Raw genomic sequence first — 14036 nt, 5'->3', positions numbered from 1 at the left:
TCTCTCCCCTCCCCTCCCCTCCCCTTCCTTTCCCTTCTTTCCCCTCCCCTCCGCCAGGGATTGAACTCAGAACCTTCATTTGCAGGTGTGGTGCCACTGAGTTATATCCCCAGCTGTCTTCTGTTTCTTTACTGATGATAGTTTCTGTTTCTTTGCAGAGACTTCTTAATTTTTATTTGTATTAAGCATGTTCATAATTGCTTTCCCAGGTATGGTTATCATGGCTGCTTTAAAACCTTTGTCAGTTAATGTTAACATCTCTGACCCCTTTATTTTGACATTTGTTGATTCTTTTTCCTATAATTTGATCTCTTTCTGTTATAATGCATAGGTTTTTTTGTTTTGTTTTTTAAGACCTCAATGTTTATAAGATTCTGAATCTTGTTTATATGACCTTCTCTGACACTGCTGTGGCGAGGGAGTGTATGTGATGCCATGCCACTGCAGGGAGAAATAGATGTACACAGCCTCCACTGACACCTGAGAAGGCCATTCCTTGTCATTGCTTTTCTCTACTAACACTGCAGTTTGGTGACCTTGTTACCAGAGGATATCATTACCAAAGTCCTGACTGTTCCATACTTCTGGCATCGTTTAGAGGTAGAAATCCATGCTCTCCACATGATCTCTGCTACTGTAGGAAGGGGACTGGAGCGGGAAGCAAAATCTCTGTTGCTAGCTGAGTACAGTGGGATGTGCCTGTTCTCCCAACTACTGGGGAGACTGAGGTGGGAGGGTCACTTGAGCCCACAAGGTTGTGATACCAGCAACATTTAGACACACACACACACACACACACACACATACACACACAGTCCTTGTTGCTGGCCAGTGGGGATGAAAGCTCTAGCTTGCTCCTTGGCCTTCTTTGTCATCTGCCTGGTGATTTGTTGGGTTACTCTTTACAGCCTGAGTTAACATAGGTGGAATGGAGCATAGTATTGTATTTTGGGGGTATTGGTTGGCATAGAATGGTTATTGTCTAAAACTTTTTTCTTTCTTGTCCACTGCTCTTCTATTTATTTGGCTGGAGAAAGAGCCATTTGTTGAGGCTTCTTTATCTGTGGCTATTGGTCTCTGGAGGTGGCTGGCTTCTTCAACTTGTGCTGGGATTAAGTATTATTTTTTTTAAGCACCATTTTACTAATTTGTTAAGATTGAAAGAAGAAATTAGTAGTGGTCACAATTTGGGATGGGAATTAGAGGAGGATATTTTTTTAACAATATCTCATGACACTTTTTTCTCCTTGTGCTGGGGATTTAACCCAGGGTCTTCACACTGAGCTACATACCGAGACATAAAATTTTGTGACAGGGTCTTGCTAAGTCACTAAATTGTCAAGGCTGAGCTCAAACTTGTGATCCTTTTATCTCAGCCTCCCAGAGTGCTGGGGTTACATGCCTGTCTTTTTTTTTTTTTCCAAGTTGGAATAAAACCATAATTTGTGAAAGTAACTGTATGGCAGGCACAGTGCTAGCCTGTGGGAAGATTTCCACACTCTTCATTTTACATCAGACTAAGGCTCGGAGGATTTATTCTTATCACCCATCCTGGTGTGTTTGGTTGCAGAGATCAGAAATGCACTCAAGCCACTTTATTTCCCCTGTTTAACACCTGGTTTATAATAATGTCTATGATTCTCAATCACAGTTATAGAGCAGAAATATCTGGCTCACTTTGGGTTAGGTTTTCACCCAGTCAAGTCAGTCATGACTAGAAATAGTCTTCTATAGTCCATGGCCCTCTAAGCCCACAATTTCTGCAGGGCTGAGAGGAATGACGGGCTAGGCAAATCGCCCAGGTACAACTGCTGAACTGATACATGATAAAACTTAACTTTGTTTATTGGGTTGAAGTATTGGGGCAATGTGATTATTGGGAGATCAGGAGAGGTGACTAAAGTATATTATATGATCTGTTAGGTGATTTTTATTGTATCATTTAACTTTGTTTTGAAATGAAATTTTTTTTGGTTTTCTTTTGTAGTTGTTGGTTTTGTTTTGTTTTGTTTTGTATCAGGGATCTAACTCAAGACCTTGCACTTGCGAGGCAGGCACCACTGAGCTAAGTCCCCAGCCCTAAAGTTGGTTTGTTTTGTCTTGTTTTTAATCTTTTTTTTTTTTTTTTTTTAATTTTTTTTTTTTTTTAATTTTTTTTTTTTTTTAATTTTTTTTTTTTTTTAATTTTTTTTTTTTTTTAATTTTTTTTTTTTTTTAATTTTTTTTTTTTTTTAATTTTTTTTTTTTTTTAATTTTTTTTTTTTTTTAATTTTTTTTTTTTTTTAATTTTTTTTTTTTTTTAATTTTTTTTTTTTTTTAATTTTTTTTTTTTTTTAATTTTTTTTTTTTTTTAATTTTTTTTTTTTTTTAATTTTTTTTTTTTTTTAATTTTTTTTTTTTTTTAATTTTTTTTTTTTTTTAATTTTTTTTTTTTTTTAATTTTTTTTTTTTTTTAATTTTTTTTTTTTTTTAATTTTTTTTTTTTTTTAATTTTTTTTTTTTTTTAATTTTTTTTTTTTTTTAATTTTTTTTTTTTTTTAATTTTTTTTTTTTTTTAATTTTTTTTTTTTTTTAATTTTTTTTTTTTTTTAATTTTTTTTTTTTTTTAATTTTTTTTTTTTTTTAATTTTTTTTTTTTTTTAATTTTTTTTTTTTTTTAATTTTTTTTTTTTTTTAATTTTTTTTTTTTTTTAATTTTTTTTTTTTTTTAATTTTTTTTTTTTTTTAATTTTTTTTTTTTTTTAATTTTTTTTTTTTTTTAATTTTTTTTTTTTTTTAATTTTTTTTTTTTTTTAATTTTTTTTTTTTTTTAATTTTTTTTTTTTTTTATTTTTTTTTTTTTTTTTTTTTTTTTTGTACTGGGGATTGAACTTGGGACCTTGTGCTTATGAAGCAGGCAGTGGCACCACTGTGCTAAATTCCTGGCCCAAGTATTTTTATTTTTAAAAGAAAAAGAACCATTCTTCTAAATTCATTTATTTATGAAATAACAGTGCTTTCTTCTGATAGGTTAATATGCAGAGCCTACACAATGATCTTACTTCTTTTTCAGGTTACAGAATACTTATATGCTAACAAAATGGCTTTCCGATACCCTGAACCTGAAGACAAGGCCAAATATGTTAAAGAAAGAATATGGCGAAGTGAATATGATTCTCTGCTGCCAGATATGTACGAATGGCCAGAATCTGCTTCAAGACCTCCTCCCATAACAGAATAAAAGCATCACACTGAGAAGTACTTTCCATAAATTAAGGAACCCATTTTTTTTTTTTGAGAAAACAAAAGAGAGTATATCTGTGTTTTATTCTTCCCATTTTTCCATGAATCTACATGTCTGTTGGGGGAAGATGTGTTGACTCTCTTGTTAAGGTCCACAGTACCCTATCATCAAGTAACATAATACTTCAGGCCTCATTTGTAGCCCATTACTACCCCCAAGAGATGTAAAAAATACTTTTGTAGATGCCTTCTCTCCTACTCTTGTTCATACTTGCCAAGGTATTTATTATTTGCTGTTACAGATGATAATCTTCTCTCGCTGAAATTTATTTCTGTGGATTTTGAGTAGAACCAAATTTTAACCAAAACTCCAAAGAAAAATTACCAGTATTTAAAACTTTGTTTTAAATATCTGCTTCATTTTATTTTAATGTTTTGAAATTCCTTTATAATAAACAGGAAATTTTTTCCCTTTTGTGGGGGAACTAAATCAAGGTTTAACTGTAACATTATGAGAGAATAATGGGAATTATACTACTGCTGCCTTTAGACAAGTAAAAGCCACTTTCAACAGTATAAAAATCAAATAAGTTATGTTTTACTTTTGAAAATTATAGAGAGTATACCTTTATTCCAACAGTGATGCTTTTTATTACTTGGTATAATTTTGGGATTCCCCTATGATAATATTCCTTTAAATGTTGTTAGTACTAGTGACAACTCTTTTTGTATTGAAGATTGTTTTAATCCTGTAAAATGGGTAATAACTGGCTAAAGAGACCAGTTATTGTGTAGAATATACTGAAGATTTTAGGGGAAAATTTGAAAATAACAAATAGTATCTACTCATCATGGATGCTTTGATTCAGTACTGTGGATTCAACCCAGAGGTATTCTACCCCAAGCTACATCCTTAGCCCTTTATTTTTTATTTTGAGACAGGCTCTTGCTAGGTTGTGATCCTCCTAAGTAGCTGGGATTACATGTGCGCTGCCACACCCCGTAAGAGGATAAAATTTCTAAATGCTCCTTCTAGAATTGTAACAATAAAAAGTTATTCATATACATATATCCATATACACATTATTTAATATTTCTCTGTAGGAAAAAGGAGCTTTCTGTTTTTATCTTCTCATCTGTCTACTGAAATTGATTCATAATAAATTTTGAATATAACTTATTATTTTAAGAATGCTTAGTGTGTACCATGGGGAAAAAAAGTTTGAAATGGCATTGCCATTTGGAACATTGAAAAGCATAGTTGGTTAATACATTTAAAAGATGAATAAAATCATGTCTGTCTCAAAAAACAAAGAATTAGGTCACAATTTGATTATTTTAATTAAAGATGAAAGGTTTTTGTTTTTATGTTGTTTTTGTGAAAATAAAATCACCCCAAACAATATTCTGTGTAAAACCTGTACTTTATTTTAATATTATAAATATAATTAGGAGCCTGTTTTAAATGTTTATTAAAAGCAGAAATACATGCTGAATTAGTCTTTTCAAAAGTTGCATATTTTTATTATTTACAAACTAGTATTTGAAGAAGTATCAATTATTGGCTATAAATTAAATTTATACTTTTTAATATTTAAGAATACAGGAAGTGGCCATAATAGCTTCAAATTGGGAAAGTAAACATTTGGGCTTTCCATAAGAACTTTTATCTAGGGGGGGCAAAAAACTATTTTGGAAAACAGTAATAGTTTCTCATTCTTTTGAATAAAGAAGAAATTCTATAAATTTATTTTCAGTAATTATTTCATAGGGAAAATTAAAGTAAAAATGTTTTTCTCGTCTGTTTTTCACTGCCTGTGTTGTGAAAGAAACTGGATAACTAATGAGGAAGGTTTGTTGACAGTGGGGAAAAAAGTTTTTAAGATTTTGGTTAAATGATTTTTCAAAGATAAATTTATTTTGGTTGCTGGTTTTCGTTTGTTTGTTTTGTCCAGTATTATGGACTGAACCCAGAGTCTTTCTACTGAGCTACATCCTCAGCCCTTTTTAACTTTTTATTTTGAGACAGTCTCGCTAAGTGGTCCAGGCTGGACTTGAACTTGGGATCCTCTTGCCTCAGCCTCCTGGAGTTCTGGTGTGATTCTCAACCAGAAGGTTGCCTCAGAATCACTTTGAACTGTCTTTAAAATGGAGATGCCTCTGCTCCCCCTCCCTCTAGACCAGCAGGGGCAGAGCTTGGGTATAGTTTCAGCAGGTACCCAGGTGATTCTGAAACACATGTCTGTTTCCCTCACAATTACTGCCTTAGAGTGGACAACAGAATCATCTGGAGAACTAACTCATGCTGATACTGAGGTGGGGGGAGAGGGGGGTCTGAGAGCCTGCCTCTCTGACAGGTTCTCCTGCAGTGCCCATGTTGCACAGAGAACAACATGCTGAGAAGTGTGCAGTTTTAGTGCTTCTATAACTATATGCTTCAGTCTACATGAGAATGAGCAACTGAGATTACATCTTACCTAGAATAGCTTTCATCTGGTTCTTTTTAGCTTTTACAGGATGTTTATAAGAAAAATTAATATAGAATTTTCCCCCCTGGGGATGGAACTCAGGACTGTGCACTTGCAAGGCAGGTGCAGTGCCACTGAGCTAAATCCCCAGCACTAACATAGAACTTTTAAACAGACTTTTCTGAAAATATATAAAAGCTAGAATACTATTTGGCTCTAAATTATGGATTTGTAGTAAAGATAAGTGAAGTCTAGCGACCAATATTCCTGAAGAGTAGAATAGCACTGTATTGCCATCTGAGATAAGACCACCTGTGTTTAGGTGCAGGCACACTGCTGACTCTAGAACATAGTACAATTCATTACCTACTTTGGCTCTCAATTAATTTGCAACTTGTTTTTTTACATATAAATGTTAAGCTTTACAGTTGAGCTTTATAACATACTTTGTATTTTAAATATTCAAGAAAATTCAGCTATAGAAAACTTCATCTGAAATCAGGATAAGATTTTTTTTTCTGAGACAGTCTCACTAGGTAGTCAGGCTATCGAACTCGCTATGTAGCCCAGGGTGGCCTCAAACTTGTGGCAGTCCTCGCCTCAGCCCCCAGAGTGCTGAGATTACAGGTGTGTGCCACCATGCTCAGCTTTGGATAAGATTTTTTTTTTTTAATGTAAGCAGCAAAAAATGTTTGTCCAAAGTTGAAATAAATCAAGGCACACTTACATAGGACTTGAGTCAATGCATAATTCCTTAATCCTTGCTGAGAGTTACTTAGATAAACTAGTGCTTAGATTTTAAACATTAATTATTCCTATTCCTTAGGTAAGGGTTTATAAACTTATTTGTTAGTTTTCAACATTTTATGTATCAGATGTGTCCATAAAGAATTTGGTTTTGAATTTAGTATATGAAACCAAAGATTCTTAGTAGTTAGTTCACTAGTTTGATTTAGTAATTTTTATTAGACCTACCAGCTGCTATCACTTTTGTGTAAACAAGTTTCAGTATTTGTGAATCCACACATGTCAGTGTGCATTTGTATTATAAGGTATAGAGGATATCTATTGTATTCTGTGCGTACACCTTCCATTAAACAGTGAGAAAAATTAGAATGTGCTAGTATAAATCTTACATGTTGAGTAAGGAATTTCTAGAGACATGTTTTAGCTAAATATTTGACAAAACTTCCGTTTTATTATACTTTGTCTAATAACCTTTAAAATTAAAACTTTTTGCAGTTGATGTTTTTTTATGTTCCTTTGGGTAACACTTCAAGAATTACTGACTTCAAGAAAATAAAGCCACACTTGGCCTTTCTGACCTTTGCATTTAAGATAATGATGGACTGTTTAGTCTCGTAATTGTTTATGGGAAAAGTAGTTTTAAGTGGAATGCCTCGGGTAGAGCATATACTAGATTGACTTACTGTACATGGTCCAAGGAATAATCTTGAAAACATAATTACATGAATTATTTTTCCCTTTTATGATATATTATAATGAGATATGTGTTCTTATTTTTTCTTAGTAAAATTAAAATATGCCTGATGACTTGGTGGTTTTGTTGTTTTTGTCTTTGTTTTGCTTTTTTGAGACAGGCTCTCAGTTTGTAGTCCAGGCTAGCCTCAAACTTGTGATCCTCTGCCTCAGCCACCTGAATACTGGGATTACAGCATATGCTACCATGCCCAGAATTACTGAACTTGTTTTTAAAGGCTTCTGTGTATTAGGACCCTTTTCAAACTTTGGTATTATCATAAACCATAAAACACACACTCCAGAATCCTTGATTCCTTACAAGTTTTCTGTTAGACCTCAACTCACACATTGCTCCCCATCTCTTTAATTCCATTTGTTCAGCTTTCTACTGTATTTAATTACAACAGGAAAGGAATTATTTCTATCCCCCACCCACGTGCACGCACGCGCACTCACCCACACACACACATTCACACCAAAACTCTTGATGTTAAAATAGTAGATCGGAAAGTCTGCTGATTTTGTGATCAAAGGGGGGATTGATGTAATACATAATAGCTACTGAGTGCTTGCTTCAAGCTAGAAAGTATTCCAGGAACCTGGTACACATTAAAACTTCACAATATCCTTAAAAGGTGTGGGTACTAATATTTTCTCTAGTCACGACATAGCACCGTAGGCACAGAGATTAGGATCATGTAGCTACTAAAGTGGCAGCACCAGGATTCAAACCTCCCACCATGGTTTAACCAAACCTTAGTCCTGCTTAAACCAGACTCCACACCAATCTGACTTACAGCCCATAAGCAAGGCTGCAGAAAACTACAGTATACTGTCTATCTCACTTGGTAGTCTGTTATAATCACTTCCTGCTGCCTAGCATTTGCCTATCTGCTGAATCATACATACCCTTTCCCACTGTCAAATCTGAGTTTGCCTGCATCACATTCCTCAGGTGCCTTTCTTCCAATTTCACAGACAAAACAATCAGAAGAGAACATCCCCAGGCTTCTGGGAACCATAGAAGTTGAAGGTGCCTTGAGAAAGTGACAAGCAACAGCTCCTGACACCAACAGCTAGACTTGCTGTGGGTAAAGGCCAGCTTAGAACCTGACTTGGCCTTGGTATTCTATTGAATATAAACCACTTCACAGAACATCATCATTGGATAAGCCCACTCTGACCAAGATGGATCTAGATAAAAATGGCTGCTCTGTAATTAAGTCTATATAAATAAAATGTGAGCACTGTCTAAACCGCAAAACTGACCAAACATCCCTTCCCCCAAATCCTGGCCCTTATGATTAACTACTGACTATTGTAGTTCCTGACTCATGCATCTGCACTCCCTGTAGAGTTTTATTAGGTTACCAGCCGCACAGTTGTCTCTGCTTCCCAACACATTCAATCCAGAGTGAACTTCGCCTTCCCTGGCCCTGCTGCAAAATCATCCAACCAGTGTCACAGGTACTTTCTAACTGCCTTCTTACTGAGATACCCCAGTTGTGCACTGTGTGTGTGTCCTTCCTCATTGCATGATATACTCAACTTGGTCAGCTACAGATGTGCTCCTGAGGGTCTCTGTGGAGGGAATGAACAACCTTCATCGGCACCCACATGCCTAAGAACCACCTATGGTGGTATCAAGGGCCAGCCCATACCTTGGCTAGTAGGTCCTACATACACCTTCAACTCAAGCGCTTTGCCCCCTCAATTCTCCTTTCTCACTACCATCAGTTTTTCTTCTACCAGTTTACTAGCATCAGCAGGCAGGCATCTGTTATTTGTCTCACCCTTAAGGACTTTTGGCTCTTCTTTCCCTCCAGCTTTTCTTCTAAATTATTATCCTTCAAAACAAAATTTCTCAAAAGATGTTCTGTATTTACTCTCTGCTTCCTAACTTCAATTTCTCACCTTCAGCTCTCTCTTGCACCCACTCTAATGAGGCCTTCAAATCCACCCTCCATTGAGACCTATACACTGCCAAACTCGACGTTAAAATTAAATTTTACTAGACCCATAAACTTCTTTTGACACAATTGACCTCTTTTTTTGTTTTTGTGTGTGTGTTTGGTAGATATGATTTCAAAGTTATAGGAAAGTTGCAGGAACTTCCAAATGTCTCTACCCAGATGGACCAATTACTTATATTTTGTTCAATTTGTTTCATCATTCCTTCCCTCCCAGTTTCTCACTTTATATACATAAAGGTTTATTTTCTGAATAATGTGAGAGATTATTATGCCAAACAATTTCACAACTCTCCATTTGTTGCCTCTCTGCTGGGACCACTCCAGAGTTCCATGGCTTATTTCTGCACCTCCTGTAGGCTTTTGCTCAATCATGCCAGTGAGGCTTTTTCTAACTCATCTTTAAAAATTGTAGCCCAAGCCAAGCATGGTGGCTCACACTTGTGATCCCAGCATTTTGGGAAACTGAGGCATAATGATCACAAGTTCAATCCAGCCTAGGCAACTTAGCAACTTAAACTAAGCAAGACTCTCAAAATAAAAAATTCAAAAGGCTGGGATATAGTTTACCCTATAGACCCTGGGTTCATTCACTAGGATCAGGGAAAAAAAATGCAGCCTAAACTTCCCAGCACCCTGTTTATGTTCCCCACTATTTTTTCTCCATAGACCTTAATATCTGATTAGTGATATTAGGTATTTTGTTTCTTGCCTCTCAACAGAACATGAAATCTATAAAGACAAGGCCTTTTGCCTATTAAGAAAAAAACAATCAACTCAGTTTTCCCCGTTATACTCTCACAACACACTTCTGACACCAAATGTGTGTGTGGAAAGGGTTACTTTACCCCCAAGCAAGCAATAATGCATTTAATGATTAAATGAGATTTAATCAATGTTCGCTCATACCCTCTCTCCAGAACTTGGGATGGGATGGTGGGACTGAAAGTCCTAACGTCCTAAACTTGCCTTGGTCTTTTCTTCAGTCCCCATCCTGAAGTAAAGGCTGCAGCCACTGGTCTACTCATTAGTGTACAAAAAAATCTTATCATTTTGAAGGTTCCAAGTGAGAAACAGGAAAGACATCCAAATACATATTTTCAATATCCCACCTGTTTGTTCAATTTTTTTATCCCTGACACCTAGAACTCTATCCATTATTTGTTGAAAGAATATATTCTTTGAGAATTTGTGAAATCTCTAGAAGTCCACGAATCCCCTGAAATAGTACATGAGAGTGTGTATGTGTGCCTTTGCCAGGGAAAGGGCTAGTCATCTCTATCAGATTTTCTTTTTTCTTCTCTTTTTTGGTACCGGGGATTAAACTTGGGCCCTTGGGCTTGTGGAACAACTGAGCTAAATCCCCAGCCCTCTATCAGACTTTCTAAGAGGGTTTTTCTTCACCAAAGATAGGGTAAAAACAACTATGTTTAACTAGCCACCATGCTGCTTTATTGGAAGGGTTGGTGTGGTGAAAGACAGGTCTCAACTTTCCTCCAAGCTGACTTAGGTAGACCAACCAATATATGCCTTCCATTGCCTGCCAAAGTGACAACACAGACATATGTGAAAGAAAGGTGGCTCAGCACCTTCTTCTCCAAACATTTGCTGCTCTGTTTTTAGATACTAAACAATATGGACCTCAAATACCATCTGCTCTGTGTCTAAACTAAATGGAAAGTAACTTTCAACATAATTTTCTTTTTTTTTTTCTTTTGGTTTTTTGAGACAGGGTCTCACTATGTAGTGGAGACTGACCTGGAACTCACTGTGTAGCCCAGGCTGGTCTCGGACTCACAGCGATCCTCCTGCCTCAGCCTCCTGAGTGCTGGGAGTACAGGTGTGTACACCTTCAGGATCATTCTTCCAGGAAGATCTTCCATGCCAGGTCCAAAGAATAAGGTGGGGGAGGATATGCTGTAATGTTTTTACAAGCCTGTATTTCTGTTGAATTGGCACTAGCATCCTTGTAGAGTACAGGTGTCCACCACCATGCCTGGCTACAATTTTCTTTTTTAAAGCAGTCTAAAAATTAGACTCAAGGTGTCACAGGTGTTCAAACTGACTGCTGGGAGACAACTGATTACCTGACCAAGTGCTGAGCTCTAAAATCCATCACCATATTGATAGGGAAGCCATGTCTCCTGCTGGCTGCAGCTTAGGGCAGCAGGGATCATACAGGGCAGGCCCATTCCAAGGAGCCCCTGGGACTTCTTTGAAAGATGAGTTGAGTTCAAAGCCTCCCCCGTGGCCTTCCTGAGCTCAGATCTGTCCTTCAATCTTAGATGACTTATTACATAACATTTCTTCCTTTCCTTCACTTTGAAGCACAGCTGGATCATGGTCTGAGGGCTCTCATGGTCTTGCTGGCTCCCTTCCCACACTCACCCGCATTTCCCCTAATATATCACCAGCAGGTTTAACTTTAATCTTGCCTGCTTCTTGGAAGACCTGCACTAGCACAGCAGGTGATTTAGGATGTAGTTCTGTGGAATATGAATCCTGAAGTTATAAGCTATTTGGTGAGGTAGACCTTCTGGATTTTCTGAGTGTTTTTTTCCCCAAGATATACTATCCCAACTCCAAATCAGATTGTGAAATAATCTAAGCCAATTTGGACACATGCTCTGCTACAATACTTTCAGCTCAATAACAGTACCAAAGCGGTTTGAGGTGGACTGAAGATTAGCTGCCCCCCAAGGGCGAGGGGATGTAACTCAGTGGTACCTTACCTGTCTAGCAAGTGCAACATCCTCAGTTTGATTCCTGGTACTGTCAAAAAAAAAGGATGAACCAAATTTTGCCATATATGCATTCAGTCAGCAAAGATTGGATTAATAAGCAGCTACAAAGCAATTCATACTACTCTACTGTTCTAGTCTGCTCAGGCTGCCATCGCAATATATCAGTGACTGAGTGGCTTAAGTAAAGCAAATTATTTTCTTACAGTTTTAGAGGCTGAAACTCAAAGAAGAGGGTTTCTGGTGAGGGTTCTCTTCCTAGGTTGTATAACAGTTCTCCCTTATTCCTTGGAGAATACATTCCAAGACCCCCAGTGGATGCCTCAAATTGTGGATGGTACTGAAATACACACAAAACACACACCGTGAGTTTTTCTCTATGTGCCCTGCATTCATGTTTTATGTTCTAGCGCTTCCTTTGCCTCACTACTCTTGTGCTTCGGGGCCATTATTACGTAAAATAGTTACTTGAATCCAAACACTGTGATACCATGACAGTTAACCTGGTAACTGAGTGACTAACCTACAAGTAGCAAATATAGCACAGATAACAAAGCAGTGATTCATATCACTAGTGCAAGACAGCACAATATTTCACACTAATGGCTTGCAATTTAAAGCTCATGAATTATTTACTTCTGGAATTTTCCATTTCATATTTTTGCTATCTTCTTGCCTCAGCCTCCTAAGTAGGTGGAATTATAGGTGTGAACCACTGCACCTAGCTCATTGTGTTTTCTTTTTTGTTTGTTTGTTTTTGAAGGGCTGGGGATTGAATCGAGCACCTCTTGCATGCTAGACAAGGGCTCTACATACTATTGACCTACTCCATCCCAGCATCATTTTTTCTTTGTTTGTTTTGGGGTTTGTTTGGCTTTTTTTTCTTTTGGTTTTTTGAGACAGGGTCTCACTTATGTAGTTGAGACTGACCTGGAACTCACTATATAGCCAAGGCTGGTCTCAAACTCAGTGATCCTCCTGCCTTAGCCACCCCAGTGCTGGGGTTGCAGGTATGTGCCACCACTCCCGGCATCCTATTTCCCTATTCTTAAGCACTTCTTTTCTCATTTGTCCCTCATATTGTTACATGATTGCTTCCTGATACACCTTTTCCCAACCTTACTGTAAGGTCTATGACATTTTAAATTTTTTCTCAGCACCAAAAACTACACTACACACAAGACTCAAAATCAATACCTCAAAAAATAAGGCTTAGAAGAGCTCAAAAAGTAGACCAGTTGGCATTTTTTGAATGAAGTACAGGGTGGGAGGATGGGGATTCTTTATTCCTTTCTTTCGGTAGTTTCAAAAACTTCCAGCCTAGCTGGGCACGGTGGTGCACACCTATAATCCCAGTTACTGTACTGAGGAGGCTGAGGCAGGAAAATAGCAAGATTGAGGGCAGAAATCCCAGCTACTCAGGAGGCCGAGGTAGGAGGCCAGCAAACTTGAGAGGGCAGCCAGAGCAATTTAGCTAGGCACTGTCGCCAGATATAATATAGAAAGGGCTGGTGATGCAGCACAGTGATAGAGCTTCCCTAATTCAACCCCAATATCACAAAAATAACCAATCAAAAACAAAACAACAAACCTATTGTAAAATAAAGTATTCAAAAATTCCCACTCCTATAGCTTTTTTCCCCTTGTGTTTTGTAATCTCTACTTGCTGTTTTATTTTCTGGTCTGATTCGTAAGAGAACAGGTCTGCAAGGTTTGAGGTGAATACAGCAGATTTTAAGCAAATGGAGCAGTGTATCCTTGGGAAGAAGGAATGGAATTATGGACCGAGGGTCATCAAGATACCTGGTCACGCTGACAATGAACTGGTTCAGGCCCCTGACTTTTCCTCATAAGGTACCACAAGTTTAAACTTTCCGGTTTAGTGGCTGAAAGATTTATCCCAAGCAAATATTTTAAAATATACAAATATGTGCCTCAACAAAACAGCAGGAAGACCATTCCTGACTGACAAACACGACACGGAAAACAAAACATCTTACAACTACCTGGGAAGGAGGCCGGTATTGACAGGAATTTTCCCCGCGATCCCCCCCACCCCACCACCGGAGTCAAGATGCGGCTGCAGCCGGGTCCAGCCTGGGCGCCACAGAGCGCGGACCTCCCGCGCGCCCTAGAGCGGCCGCGCAGGACCC

General features: G+C 37.2%; 1 protein-coding gene across 7 annotated transcripts in view; it reads left to right on the top strand.

Moving 5' to 3' along the window:
* Window positions 1–4532, top strand: part of Me2 (malic enzyme 2) — a 76554-nt gene extending 72022 nt beyond the window's left edge. For 6 of the 7 annotated variants that reach the window (XM_010621731.3, XM_010621730.2, XM_033757601.1 and 3 more), the window contains exon 16: window positions 3053–4532. In XM_010621731.3, the coding sequence (XP_010620033.1) occupies window positions 3053–3220 (168 nt within the window). In that variant the 3' untranslated portion in view covers window positions 3221–4532. The remainder of the gene's footprint in view (window positions 1–3052) is intronic. The other variant, XM_033757602.1, reaches the window with a different exon arrangement.
* Window positions 4533–14036: the final 9504 nt, after the last annotated feature.

Source organism: Fukomys damarensis, unplaced genomic scaffold, assembly GCF_012274545.1.
Source record: "Fukomys damarensis isolate Sample0158 unplaced genomic scaffold, DMR_v1.0_HiC HiC_scaffold_30, whole genome shotgun sequence".
Lineage (NCBI taxonomy): Eukaryota > Metazoa > Chordata > Mammalia > Rodentia > Bathyergidae > Fukomys > Fukomys damarensis.
This window is presented reverse-complemented; position numbering and strand designations above follow the sequence as displayed.